This window comes from Fulmarus glacialis, unplaced genomic scaffold, assembly GCF_000690835.1.
Source record: "Fulmarus glacialis isolate BGI_N327 unplaced genomic scaffold, ASM69083v1 scaffold5381, whole genome shotgun sequence".
In the NCBI taxonomy this organism is placed as follows: Eukaryota; Metazoa; Chordata; class Aves; order Procellariiformes; family Procellariidae; genus Fulmarus; species Fulmarus glacialis.
The window spans coordinates 7,569-21,532 of record NW_009193636.1 but is presented as its reverse complement, the minus strand read 5'-3'; the positions used below and the strand labels follow the sequence as shown (position 1 = coordinate 21,532).

Here is a 13,964-nt window from a genome sequence, read left to right as displayed (position 1 = left end):
GGTGTTACTGGCAGAGGATCAGGCGCGGGTGCAATGCCACTACCCCCAGAACGCTTCACACCAGAGGTGCACCATTGCAGGCGGAGCTGGCAGAGATCGCAGTGCTGGCACTAAAGCTGGGCTCTTGTCCCTGCTCCTGTTTGTTGGGGCAGTGACTTTCCTAGGGATGCCTCATCTAGCCCATCTTGCAGCCCCTGCTCTGGGATGAATTGATGGTCCTTTGCGGTTCCTTATATCTTTCCACCAGCTACGGAGGGACCTCAGATGCCTGGTTTGACAAACATTGGTCAAGGTGAGTCTCACATGTATTGTACAGTAACCAGGATACAGAACAGGTTCTCTGCTGGTTTTCTTCAAGGCCAAATCCAGTGGTAATTTAACCACATTGACTTCTACTCCCTGGCATAAAATATTCCTAGATGTTGTGGGACAACCTCAAACAGTCCAGTGGAAATGTCCCTGCCCATGGCAGGGGGGATGGACTAGATGACCTTTAAAGGTCCCTTCCAACCCAAACCGGTCTACGATTCTATGAAATAATGCATGATGGTGTGGTTATATGGTTTCTCAGTCAGAGTGGTGCTTTAAATTTGCTTTTACTCTGAAGGAATGGATGTACACCTTGTAAAAAATGTTATTCCCAATAAATTAATTTGGATGCTCACAGGAGGCTTTTCAGAGCAGAAATTTGGACCACCACATCTCGTAATATACAGACTCAGCTGGTTAATATCTGACTGTTTTGTTCCTCCTCCAACATACAGCATCAGCAGTTCCTATTTTTCATTCAAGGGCCATGGGCTTACAGGGAGGTGGGCACGACTTCTCCCCACTCCTCTTCGTGTATGCGCAGTCTATTTCCCTCCAGGGAAGAGATGCTGGGCTGGTAGGAGGTATCCTATGCTACCCCAGATATGCAGTTCACCAGCTGAACCGTGACTATTTATTTTTCCACATAGCACTGAGAAGATGCGACAGTTTAAAAGGTCCGCTTTTGCAGTGATTTGATAAATACAGTGAAGCTTCAGGTAGGCACACTCAAAGCTAATTTAAACCCAGCTTACACTGATTGATGTTGTTTCCGCAGCATCTTAGATATTCAATGTTATGGAACTAGAAATAAAACAAATTAAATAATATAGGAGAGTTACAAGCTTCACTTGCAATGACCTTGCTACCTCTGTATAGTGCATAGTTGCCTTAGCCAGTGTGTTTAGATCAGAATGCAAAAAAAATTACACAGTATTCAGGTGAAACTGCAGAAGAGCTTTTTGGGCAGGCAGATCATCACTCCCTCTTAGGCTCTGCCTTGGAGGCCAGGATTGCCACTGCTACTTTTTACAAATTTTTAAAGAAGAGAGCATCTTTTTTATTATGAGAAATGCAAATGAAGAAGCAAACATTGCTCTAATCCAGCTTAATTTTGATGAAACAAAAAAGCTAAGCTGCAAACTAAGCCAAAACGTGGATTGTTGCCATATCTGATACTTTGTTCCCATTCAAAATTCGATTTCTTTTAGAACTTTTTTCAGTTCATTTTAAATAAAAAATCCCGAAATAGGAAATGTTTCTTTTGAGTTTGAAAGAAATATATTGACTTGTGGCAATGCGCATGGGAGTGCCAGTCAAATGCAAAAGCACCTGGTTGTTCACATGGCTTACAGAGCGGAAGGTTCAGGGTTTTCCGACCAGATTGCATCTAGTGTCAGCAGCACACCTGACCCTGGCTTAACTCTCCTCAGGGGTCACCTTTTAAATTCCAGTATCACAGAAGGCACGCTAGAGCCTTGCTGTCAGTTGGAAGAGTTGTAATTAATGCCTGCGGTTTGTGAGTGGAAACTTTTAGCTGGACCACTCCCCAGCCACTGTGCTGCACTCCCACCTGAAGCCCGAGCGCCTGGGGAGAGGATTTCTGTCTCTTCTCAACAACTTCACCTGTTTTCATTTCGTAATTGAATCCTGAGTGGTGTGTGTGGCTTTATGAAGAAAGAAACCTTTGACACAGCAACCTTTGCAGCTGAGGGCATGACCTTTGAGAGGATAAGAGCAGTAGTCGGTGCTTGGAGGATGGATGCTTTGCCTTTGTCCATCTTCACAGAATGTGAGCAGCAGTTGTAAAGGGAGATCCACTTCCCAAATTTTTATAAAATTTTTTTTGTGTCTTGCATTATGGTGCTAGGGACAAGGGTAATGCAGATTTCTCTGATGAAAATCTTCAGATGAATTGCCGTGGGTTAAACTTTGACATAACAAATTGATAATGGGTCTGTTAATCAGACTGATACAAATGTGGGTGTTTGTCCTTGGCCAACGTGGAAAGGGTAAAATCTGGGAGGTTTAGCAAAATTGTGGTGCAGAGATAGGAGAGGAGAATTTCCCTGGGAGCCAGGGTTCGTGGAAGGGCTGTATAACTCGGGGAGGATCTGGACAGAAGTCTATGTCCGGTGAAGACCTGGGGCTCCTGCCCTCCTCGAGTGCCTCGTCATGCAAACTCGCCCCCATTCCTGTTCACAGGAGTCGGGGTGACTTCTGGAGGGATGGGATGGTGAAGGGCAGGCACGGGAGAAAGTCACTGGCCAGCCACTGTGCTCTCATACCGAATCCTGTCCTGTCCCCCTCTCAGCCACCAAAAGCAGAGTCCCAGACCCCGGGCTGCACCAGGGTGGGTGTGGGAAGGAGAGGGGGAGGAGCGGGGTGCTGTGGGTGTTGCTTCCTTCTGATAGAGAGGCACCGGGTCAGATACAGGCGTGATGTGCTGCAGTCTTTGCTCAGGACAGATGCGGACTAGCCACGTGCCAAAGGCATGCTTAGGGAAGTCCACAGGGTAAGTGCCTGGTGGTGTGTAGAAATGTTATGAGTCAGCGGAGCTAGAAATAGAATTGTTTTAAGACTTTTTTTTTCCCTCTCCCAAAAGAATCCTAAAAGCAGGCTTTAATTTACCTTTAATTAGCCTTTCCTTTGGTTTCACCTTGCAAGCAGTTAACATTTCAAGCAGTTACGGTCTCTCAGTAGAAATTCAACATTTCTGTGTTGTTACAGTAATCTGTATTGTAAGAGCGAAGAGAAATAACCACTGCTTCAATTTGCTTCTCTGGCCTTATAGGTGACCTTTACTTTTACTACTGTGACAGTCTTCCAGTATGAGCTTGGTATCAAGCATGCTATGTGATTTACCCAAGCAAATTGCCTATGGATGGTGTATGGGTACAAACGCTGCTTTTCACATTTGTGATGTGCTCATTGTAGGGGTTTGCACACTCTTGGGTAATCTGCAGCTTCACTAGCTGTTACTTTATGTTTGCAGATTGCTGGAATAAGATTCAGTAGTTTGCAAGCAGGAGCAACAATTTTTTTGCAGGAAGGTAAACTTCTGCACATCTGTCTGATAGCAGCTGGAAGTGACTATTGAGGCAACAGGTATTCCACAGATATTCCCCTGTGATTAGGCCATACTTTGCTTCACTTCCTTAAACCTTTGCTGTATTACCCGAAACATATATATGTGTCTATAGACACATATGTGTTATTTCCTCTGCTCTTATTTCCACGTTCTCCCTCTCTTCCCCAGTTGCTTCAGGTCAGTAGAAACCGAGGTCTAATTCTAACGTATGTCCTATATGCATTTTCTAGCATGCTTTTGCCTTCAGCTTGGCCTTCCTTCCCAGCGCTTCCTTTAGCTGGCCATGGCTCGGTTCATAACTTTCAACGCTTTCAGTACACAGGGGAAAAAGCCTATCCTCTGGTTTTATGGGTTTTATAGGGTTTTATGAGCCCTGTGTGAGCCACAGGAGAGCTGCAGAATTCTTCTGCAGCCTCCCAAAAAATGAGATGTGCGCACTGGATTGAAGCATGTAGGAGGGAGTGGAGCTCCACTGCCTGCTTGAAGAGTGCTGTGTATTTTCTGGTCCTCCTGCAAGCCCAGCATCGTTGCCTTAGGCAGACACGGACAGCTGAGCCTAGCTGGAGAGCGCCTTGGAGGGGAAGACCAAGAGTTTGAATCTGAGAGCGGCAAGGCTCAGCTTTTGCTCGGTCCCCTTGGGAGGGTTTATTCTAAGGCGAACACAGTGTTCAGCGAGCGGAAGAACTTGACCGGCGGCTGAACTTTTTCAGGAGGGTGTGAAATTCTTCCACCACCCTCCTTGTTCCTCTTTTTTTGTCAATGTGCAGCTTGCGCAGTTACATAAAGTGAATGATTTGAAGTGTTTGAAGGTGTAAAGCTGCCCAAAACCGGCTTCTTGCAGGGAAGAAAATACAAAAAAAGGCAGCGAAATACACCAGTGGAAAACCTGGCCATTCTCTGAGTATGGGATACAAATATCGGCGTCATGGATCTGACTAGCAATCCCTTTTCTGGTCCAGAAGTAGATAAAAGCAGATTCAGAGAACAGAGTGATGGTCACAAGAAACGTTTTTATTGGTAAAAATTTCCAGTCAGAAGTCTTGGCAGCTGGTAATTGCCTGATGTTGTGGTTCCAGGGAATTTAGCTTTCTGTCTGTATTTATGTATTGACGAAGGTAGCTCTGGAAACTCTAAATAGCCAGCTGATTGCCTAATTTCTTCTTGAATCCTGCTGAGCTCATGGTCTTTAAGGTACCTTCTGACAGGCTGTAATTAAGTGTTGTGTAAGAACGTGTTTTGTTACACAACACAAATGTGTTTCCCTTGTATTTATTGAATGTTTGTTTTCTTTGACCATCTCTTGTTCTTGCATTACAGATGCAAAGCGTAAATAAAACCAGCCATTTATCTTCTCTGAATCATTCAGTGCTTTGCATCCCAGCTGTAAGTGCCTTGACCAGATTAGAAGCTGTGTATGTGTTTATATAGACCAGCTGTGCGATATGTGTTGGTCGCAGGATGAGATCAGTCTCCATTAATTTTCTCAGGCGTCTTCTTGCATGTAGAAGAGAAAGTGCAAACATTTTACAAAACAAGGCAAGATGGCAATGCCAAGCTCCCCTCCTAGTATAAAATCTTTGTACAAAAGAGGGAACGTTGGTCCTGCGTATAGTATAGAAGCACCCGAGAAAAAAAATACTCGTGAGCAGGACAACTGGAGGTAGCATCTGGTCAGCGCTACCCCAGGTAGGTGCTTCAGGTAGCTCTAGGTGCCTGTTCCCATCTGCCGCGTGTCATTCATTCCTTCCTCCTCCAGAGAGGACTGCGTGTACAGTACGCTGCTATGTCTGAGCGGGGCTTCGAGCGGTGCATGTGGTAAGAAAAAGGAGGTTTGCACTTGAATCAAAACTTGATGTGGTTTGTGGTGGCCCTTCTGTCTTGAGGGATTTAATTCCCTGGTCTCGCACTGTTCCTCAAGAAATCCTGGTCTTTTGCAAAAACAAACTTCATCCTGGTTACAGGCAAATGATTTGCTACTAAAGAGCAAAGCTGTTGCCCTTGTACTGATATACTGAGCCTGGCTGTGGAGTGCCTTGGAGGTAACAACAGGAGAGTATGAATTTAATGTGATAAGAATGGAGCAGGAGGGACAGTGGGATATTGGTAGTGGTGAACTCCACTGCTGGAGAGATGTTAGGGTGCTTAAGAGTGGTTGGGGTCACACATGGTGTGATTCTGAATGAACCACTGTGGTGATGGTGATATAGTGTGTGTTTGGAGGGGAAAAAAAAAAAAAGACAGCCAAAAAACAACAAACAAACAAGTGGGGCTGTGGATGTAATTGCTGGCTCTTAATGCTCGCATCTGACCAGATGCTGGCCAGGATTAGGGGGAGATCCTCCATAAACAAGTGGTTTGGCGGTGGAGCTGAGATTTCTCACCAGTGCTCCTTAATTCCTTCCTCCCCAGGGAATTTGAACCATGTCACCACAGTCTTCTGGATTTCTTTATATGGCACAATAGTGTCTTGTGGTTGGCAGTGTTGAAAACCACACTCAGCTCCCTGAAATATTCAGGGAGCTGAGTGTGGATCCTTTGCTCATCAGCTGCAAAGAAGGAGTCCTCGGTGCTGTCCAGGTGATTTCTTGCACATCCTGGTCTAACTCTGGACTGCACCAGGCTCCAGTGATTGGTAGTTTCAGGCAGGGAAGTGTGGTGCAATGGCTGTTCTAGAAACAGAATGTTTGGCACTGGGTGGAAGCTGGCCAGGGCTACCGTAGACAGAGGAGTTTTGGAGCAGTGGAGGATATGCTTTTTTCCCCCCTCCTTTTTCTTTGTCCAGGCTCCCTTTTGCCTTTTTGAAGGCTGTAGAGAGGAAGGGAAGATTCGCTCCCTGGATGAGCGATCCCTGTTCAGCCAGGAGTGGTGGGGGGTTGTCCTTGGTAGCCAGGGAGACCACTGGACGGGCTTCACAGAGACATCGCACCACACAGGTCTTCTCCCTCCAGATAAAAACAGGAGGCACATTAGCTGGGTTCCCCTCCGCAGGGCTTCTGTCACATGGCTGGAAGCCTGACTTTGCTTAGGAGCGGCTTTTGAGAGCAACTTTTCTCCAGGAACATAGGTACAGGAAGGAAGTAGGCAAAGGGGAGATCTGAATTAGACATTGAACTGGGATTACTTTGGAGAAGAAGTGAAGGAAGCACCTGCTGGCTAAGGCAGAAGGTAGGATTTTTGGCTTCGTGGGAGATAGATCTGGTTTTTCTTTTTGTTTGTTAGCATACCTGGAGGCTATTTGTAAAACCTGCAGAGAACTGCTGAGGTCTGGCTTGTACAAAATAGGTACGTGTTGGCTCACCCTGCTCCCTTCCCCGGTCTATAGCTGGCACCCCCAGGTGAAACAAGGAGGTGGCATTTCCTTCTCCTTTCTGTTGCCCCCCATCGTGGTTTAACCCCAGCAGGCAGCTGAGCCCTACACAGCCCATCGCTCACTCCCCCTGGGTGGGATGGGGGTGAGAATCGGAAGGGTAAAAGTGAGAAAACTCGTGGGTTGAGATAAAGACAGATTAATAGGGAAAGGAAAAGCCGCACACACAAGCAAAGCAAAACAAGGAATTCATTCACTCCTTCCCATTGGCAGGCAGGTGTTCAGCCATCTCCAGGAAAGCAGGGCTCCGTCACGCATAACCATTACTGGGGAAGACAAACGCCATCACTCCGAACGTCCCCCCCTTCCTTCTTCTTCCTCCAGTCTTATATGCTGAGCATGATGTCATATGGTGTGGAATACCCCTTTGGTCAGTTGGGGTCAGCTGTCCCAGCTGTGTCCCCTCCCTTCTTGTGCACCCCCAGCCTGCTCGCTGGTGGGGTGTGAGAAGCAGAAAAGGCCTTGACTCTGTGTAAGCACTGCTCAGCAGTAATGAAAACATCCCTGTGTTATCAACACTGTTTTCAGCACAAATCCAAAACATAGCTTCATACTAGCTACTATAAAGAAAATTAACTCTCCCCCAGCCAAAATTAGCACATTCTCCACTCCTTATTCCATACCATTTGCATCACGCTCATGTACTACACTACCCAATACAACCTCATTAATCACCAGCCCTATAAAATGTCTTTAAAATCTCCATAAATATCCACAGAATGTCCACTGAGATAATTTAGTCTATGACTTTGGGCTCCATCTGTTATAGTGGTCACTCAGGACAGGAGAGGTTGTGTGTTGCGTGGAGTTACTGCTGCTGCATTTGCACTGCTTCTTGTAAGGCTTCTCCTCCATTGATTCAGGTGGTTCCTGCTATAGTAATTCCCGTAACATGCAACTCAAATCCAGGGTTACAACAATTTAAAGATATTTCCATAGGGTTTAACTAGACCATAGGGTTTAACATTGCAATGAACTCCTCCCCTTGCCCCTGCTCCAGCTTGGACTTATCCACAGACTGCAGTCCCTTAGGGGTGTACCTGCTCCAAGTGGAACCTTATCTATGAGCCACAGTCTCTCCAGGGCTATACCTGCTGCGGCATGGACTTATCCACAGCCACAGTCGCTTTGACGTGCACCTGTTCCAGCGTGGCATTCTCCATGGGCCACAATGCCTTCAGAGATTGACCTGCTCCAGCGTGGCCTTACCCACAGCCACAGTCCCTTCAGAAGTAAACCTGCTCCACCATGGCCTTACCCATGGCTGCAGTCCCTCCCGGGGTGTACCTGCTCTGTCATGGGCTTATCCATGGCCACATGCTTTGAGGTGCTCCAGCATGAGCTCATGCACAGCCACTGATGTTTCACGGTGTACCTGTTGAAGCACGGGCTTATCCACAGCCACAGATGCCTCAAGGTGTACCTTCTCCAGTGTGGACTTATTCTTGGGCTACTAATCCTGTGTTATCAACACTTTTTTCAGCACAAATCCAAAACATAGCCTCATACTAGCTTCTATGAAGGCAATTAACTCTATCCCAGCCAAAACCAGCACACCCCCAGAAGAGAAATATCAAGGAGATATTTCATCCTGTGCTTTTGCTTGGAGGAGCACCTTTGCACCATGGCGTTACTCCTGTTTGCTCTCTCACTTCGAGAGGAGCCGGTTTCAGGTGATGCCTGCTCTGCTGGGAGGATGCTGTGCTGGCCACGCAGCGGGGATGTCCTCTTCATGAACTTTTACCTCTGGAGGCAGGAGAAAATTCTGCCATTCTGAGTAGGACTGAGTAGGACTATGCTCAAGGAGCACAGGGAAAGGGAAGGTCAGGGACAGCAGATTAATGAAGCAGCTCTGCCTTGACAGGCTGCATTTTAACTGAAGCTGCAGCTTGCAAGACCTGACATTGGTGGGAATGCTAAAGATGCCTAAGTTAGTCTTCAGTGAGTGTTGCATGTAGACCTCAAAACTTGATTTTACATGCATACGTGGGATCTGCAGACATCTGAGCCACTTCTCGTGGCCCCACCATTTTATTCACTCTGAAGCATTCTGGAACAGCTTCTTCTCAAAAGAAAAAAATGGGAGCTGTTCAATTTAGAGACAAAGTAGAGCTTAGTTTAAGCTAAGTAGAACTAAGTTTAGTGCTGCACCTGGATGTGGACTCTGGTCTTATTTTAATTCAGGGTTAGCAACAATGCTGCTTGCACTTAGCTGGTAAAGCAAAGCTATATGGAAAGAGGATCACTGTATTTAGCTTTTATTGTGGTAATACCTCAGTTGTTAAGTTACTACACAGGAATATTATTAAATACCCTGCTGCATAAAAAGGGGCCATGTGTGTGTTTTTGCAGTCGCATCCAAGGTTGTGTCACACGACAGGAAACAGGATAGACGCGCTATTGCTCACTACTACCCCTCCTGCCTTCAAAAGGTTACATTATATACTCATTCCAGTGGATGGAAGTGCTACGTCTTCATCCATCTCTTTCTTCAGGGCAGGTTAGCAGTATTTTCCAGAAGAAATCTGGGCACAGGGAGGATTTTGGGCTTGTCAGACCCTGTTGGGAGAGGACAGGGAGGAAATTCATTTTCCCTTGGACATCTTCATGGGCCAGCCCCAGTGTTAGAGACAATGAGGATGCTCTGAAATTCTAAAGCTTTTAGTTTAATGTTTTATTTTTTTAAATACTAATATCTACCGTTAAGCATACATTCTTTGCAGACTCACAGGAGATCCCCTTGCTGCTCCCATTGAATCCCCTGGAGTTACTCGGGAAAATAAACAATCCTTCCTACTCCCTTAGAGGACAGTCATGTTTCTGCCAATGCAGGGGTTGCTGTAATTCAGTTTGTGACTCATAAGAAATTAAAAAAAGGTTTGGAAAATAAACAGGGGGAGTCTTGTTCCAGCACTCTTATTTAGCTGGAAATCATCTGAAACCCGTGTTGTTTATTACCTTCAGTCAGCTAATACGGGGGAATGAAATCTTTGCCTTTTACTGTGGTAAAATCTGTCTCTGAATTAACATGATGATTAAGAAGAAACTGCAGATTTCCAGTGCCCTGTCTTGCTAAGGTGGTGTTTATGCTGTAGACAGACCGGTGTGTACATGTCTTTGTTAGAGGCTGGAATTGTCTCTGATGCTTTGTTCCTGATTTAAAATACCATCATGTCTCTGTTTTCTTGCAGAATGAAGAGACGCAAGTGTCCCTACAAATGTCCCGCACGAAGGAAGATCCTGATCCTGTGTGTTACGGGGTGGCTCATTGCACTGCTGAAGCTCCTCCATGTCGAAAGACACTTTTTTCCCTCTAAGGGCATTTATTTGGTTGAGCACTTCTTGAGCACTTCTTCTTACGTTAGAAACAGGTATTCCTACCTGAGAAATGAGTTCCAGTATGAAATAAATTGTTCATCTATATATGAACAAGATCCCCATGAAATTGGCAAGAGTTTAGAGATAAGAAGAAAAGAGATAATTGATTTAGCTGATGAAGATGTCATAGCAATGACGAGTGATTGCCATGTGTATCGTTCACTTAGGAAATACCACCTAAAACTTGTTTCTCCAGAGGAGGAGAGTTTTCCAATCGCCTATTCTTTGGTTGTTCACAAAGATGCGGTAATGGTAGAAAGGCTCATACATTCACTGTACAGTCATCAAAATATTTACTGCATCCATTATGACCAAAAAGCAGCAGAAAGTTTCAAATCTGCTATGAACAATCTAGCTGAATGTTTCCCCAATATTTTCATTGCGTCAAAATTGGAGACAGTGGACTATGCGCATATTTCACGGCTGCAAGCAGATTTCAATTGTTTGTCTGATTTGATGAAGTCTTCAGTTCCCTGGAAGTATGTTATTAATTTGTGTGGCCAAGATTTCCCTTTGAGGTCAAATTTCGAGTTGGTCGCTGAACTGAAGAAACTCGGTGGAGGAAACATGCTGGAAACTATAAAGCCAAGCAGTAGCAAAAGAGAACGATTTACTTATCACTATGAACTTATGAAAGTGCCTTATGAATACATGCAGATGCCTGTAAAAACGAACATTTCCAAGAATCCGCCACCTCATAATATTGAGGTATTTGTAGGCAGTGCCTATTTTGTTTTAAGTCGAGCATTTATTCAATATACCCTTGAAAGCTCTCTTGCAAAAGATTTTTTCGAGTGGTCAAGGGATACATACTCTCCAGATGAACATTTCTGGGCCACTCTCTTACGTGTTCCTGGGGTCCCTGGGGAAGTTCCAAGGTTGGCCCAGGACATAACAGACCTACAAAGCAAAACTCGTCTGGTGAAATGGAATTATCTTGAAGACCATTTGTATCCTCCCTGCACTGGTACCCACCTTCGCAGTGTCTGCATCTATGGGGCCGCAGAATTAAGATGGCTTCTTAATTACGGGCACTGGTTCGCCAACAAGTTTGACTCCAAAGTAGACCCTGTCCTGGTAAAATGTTTGGCAGAAAAACTGGCAGAACAACAGAAAGAGTGGGTATATTTGTCCTCTGATAAATACTTTCTGCACATAAATTCTATGAATGTCTCACTATAGCAGCACTGTCTTCCCTGCTGTCAGTACCATGTACTGTTATAGCGCAGCACCTGCAGTTCCTCTGCCTTGACCTGCTGCAGGATGTTAGCGAGGGAAACGTCCATTCTGCATGAACTTCAGGGCCCTGGAGAGCCAGGTGCCTAGCCATGTATTTATGAAAAGTCATGCCTTTCTGAATAACTGTTTTGTAACTTGCCACAATAATCCTGTAATTGTTCTTCAGGGTGATTCTGAAAGGGTGAGGTTTGCTTTTGTAGGCTCTGGCGCTGTCTGTCCCAATGGCGTATTTCAGAGACATGTTTTACATTGAATGTGTTTGCATCTTTCCTAAGAAACTCTCTGCCTGTCCCCTTTTCCTTCACTTTTGTTTTTCTTAAAGGTATGAAACAAACACCTCTGTATCTGCTACCTCAGGAAAACTGGAAGTGCCCAGCTCACGGACAAAACCAAGAGATCAGCATGACACCAAATGAGCCATGTGGCCTCACCTGAAGTCCAAAACTTCCCATCTGTGGGAGCTAACAAAGATCTTTGCAATGTGAATATGACTGGATGATATAAGGGAAAGACGAGCCTTAGATACCGCATTGTCCGTAGCATCGTTCTGTTCTCCCAGCTCATCTGTGCGTTGCTTTTCCTTCTGTGAGGCGTGTGCTCAGGTGCTGTGCCATGCCTATGAAATTGGTGGTGGTTGATTGAAACAGAATTATGCACTGTTATTCTTCAAAGGCAGTATACAAGCGTGCCCTAAGGGCAGTCTCTGCAGCCCCTTAGAGTAGATATCCATGCCAAAAGAGGTCAATCTTAATTTCTGTCTCTGCCTGTAGAAATATCCTCCTGTGAAATCCCAGTCCTCTTGAGACAGTACATCTACACACAGTGGATGACAAGTGCTATTTCTAACTAGTGTTCAGCAATGTGGTGCTATGCTGAAATGCAAAACATGCGAAGTTGAGTGGTAATCGTAAGAATAGCCATACTGCAGAAATGAAGACCCTGCGCAGAAGTGTCTTTCTGTGCAAGTCTCGTGGCCTTGTGCCACCACAATCCCAGGCTGACGGGTGCCTGAGGAAGCCCTGATTCAGCCGTAGAGCAACTGTTCCCCAACAGCCTCTGCTTCCCATGGCCCTGCCAGGCCTCCTGGTAGTGAAGTGGCCCGAGAGCCTCCTCGCAGCTGGGCTCCGCATGCTACAGCGTGAGGGAAGCGTTCGTTAGTGCGGGGGTCTCTGCAGAAACTCTTGCAACTCAGAAATGCCTCTTGACATTTTGGGGGTTTCTCTGGAACGTTGCTCTGCCACAAGTTCGGTTTCGGTGGTTCCAGTGGACCCTGGGGTATAGCTTGCTCTGTGCCGCTGTCCTCTCTCTAGCCATCTGGCTTTTGTTAAGGGGCCTCTTCCCATGAGTGACTTTGGGATATCTGGTCTTATCGATCCACAAATCACTGCAATAATGACCATGTCTTGCACCCATGAGAAATCATTGTTTCTTATTTGAGTTGAAAGAACCAAGTCATTTTTTGGTCTCGGTTTTTTAAATTTAGTCATCGTCAAGTCATCTGTGGCTTAAGATTGGGTTTGAGAGTCAGGAGTCGCGGGCCTTTTTCCCCATTTGCGACACTGATTTCTTATGAGACCTCAGACAAATCTGAGTTTTCTGTTTCAGCTGTTGCAGCTGTAAAATGGGAACAATGATGTTCTATTATCTTGCTAAGCACTTTGAAACCTATAGGTGTTGTGGGTTGGTTGCACAGTACTAATTGCTTATCAAACTATTTATGGAGTCTGTGGATGCACAGGTCAAGTATTTTGTTGATGTACTGTTTCTGAAATAAATGAGGATTATTTTTAAAGTGTGTGTTGCTTACTTCAGTGACTTGCCATGTCTGTCATGGCCCTTGCCAGGGCTGTCCTGACTTGATGTGATTTATAGACACTTTATAGAAAATGAAATATTGACAGTATTTGCAGATTCATACATCAGTACTTGTATATGAAGTAGAAAGTTCCCACGTGGAAAAAGGTTGATAAAAGAAGATGTTAGGATCCCAGAGGGCCAAGCCACAGCTTGTTTAATGATACATTTAAAATTTTTTTATTTAGTTAAACTGGCATTGTGTATGTATATATGCACATCCCCATTTGCATTTAATTTGAATGGTTTGCTCTACCATAAATTTATAAAAATAATCCACCAGCACATTAAACTTAAGTAAATAATTTTAATCAACATACAACTTTGTGCTACTTTAACTGAATTGGGTTGAATGATACCTGTAATTTAACTAATTTGAAATAAGGCAGCTCATGCTTCCTAGGTAGTGAAGAAGTGGATGCGGAGATGGCAGAGTGTGTGGCAGTGTCACCCATTACAGCAGGACGTGTGGAAGTACAAGTTGTACAGGCATAGTTGCAACTTTATGAAGTGCTGATTTTCTAATGAATTATAGATATTTCTGTTTTTTGAAGGTAACTAAAGGCTATTCAGGCTTGTAGAAAGTCAGTTCATAAAAATCATAGGATCGCTCAGGCTGGAAGATCGTCTAGCCCAGCCTCCTGCTCACGACAGGATCGACCCTAAATTTGGGCTGGGTTTCTTGGGCTTTGTCCTAGGGACTCTTACAGATCTCTAAGAAAGATT

At 45.1% G+C, this 13,964-nt stretch overlaps 1 protein-coding gene across 1 annotated transcript; it reads left to right on the top strand.

Annotated features, from left to right (window-relative positions):
* The first annotated feature begins 9,959 nt into the window (after positions 1 to 9,959).
* GCNT4 (glucosaminyl (N-acetyl) transferase 4, core 2) lies at positions 9,960 to 11,327 on the top strand. The gene has a single exon (XM_009587524.1). The coding sequence runs from the start codon at positions 9,960 to 9,962 to the stop codon at positions 11,325 to 11,327; it is 1,368 nt and encodes a 455-aa protein (XP_009585819.1).
* The last annotated feature ends 2,637 nt before the right edge of the window (positions 11,328 to 13,964 follow it).

Coding starts and splice junctions, on each gene's coding strand:
- GCNT4 (XM_009587524.1), top strand. CDS start 9,960: ATGAAGAGACGCAAGTGTCCCTACAAATGTCCCGCACGAAGGAAGATC.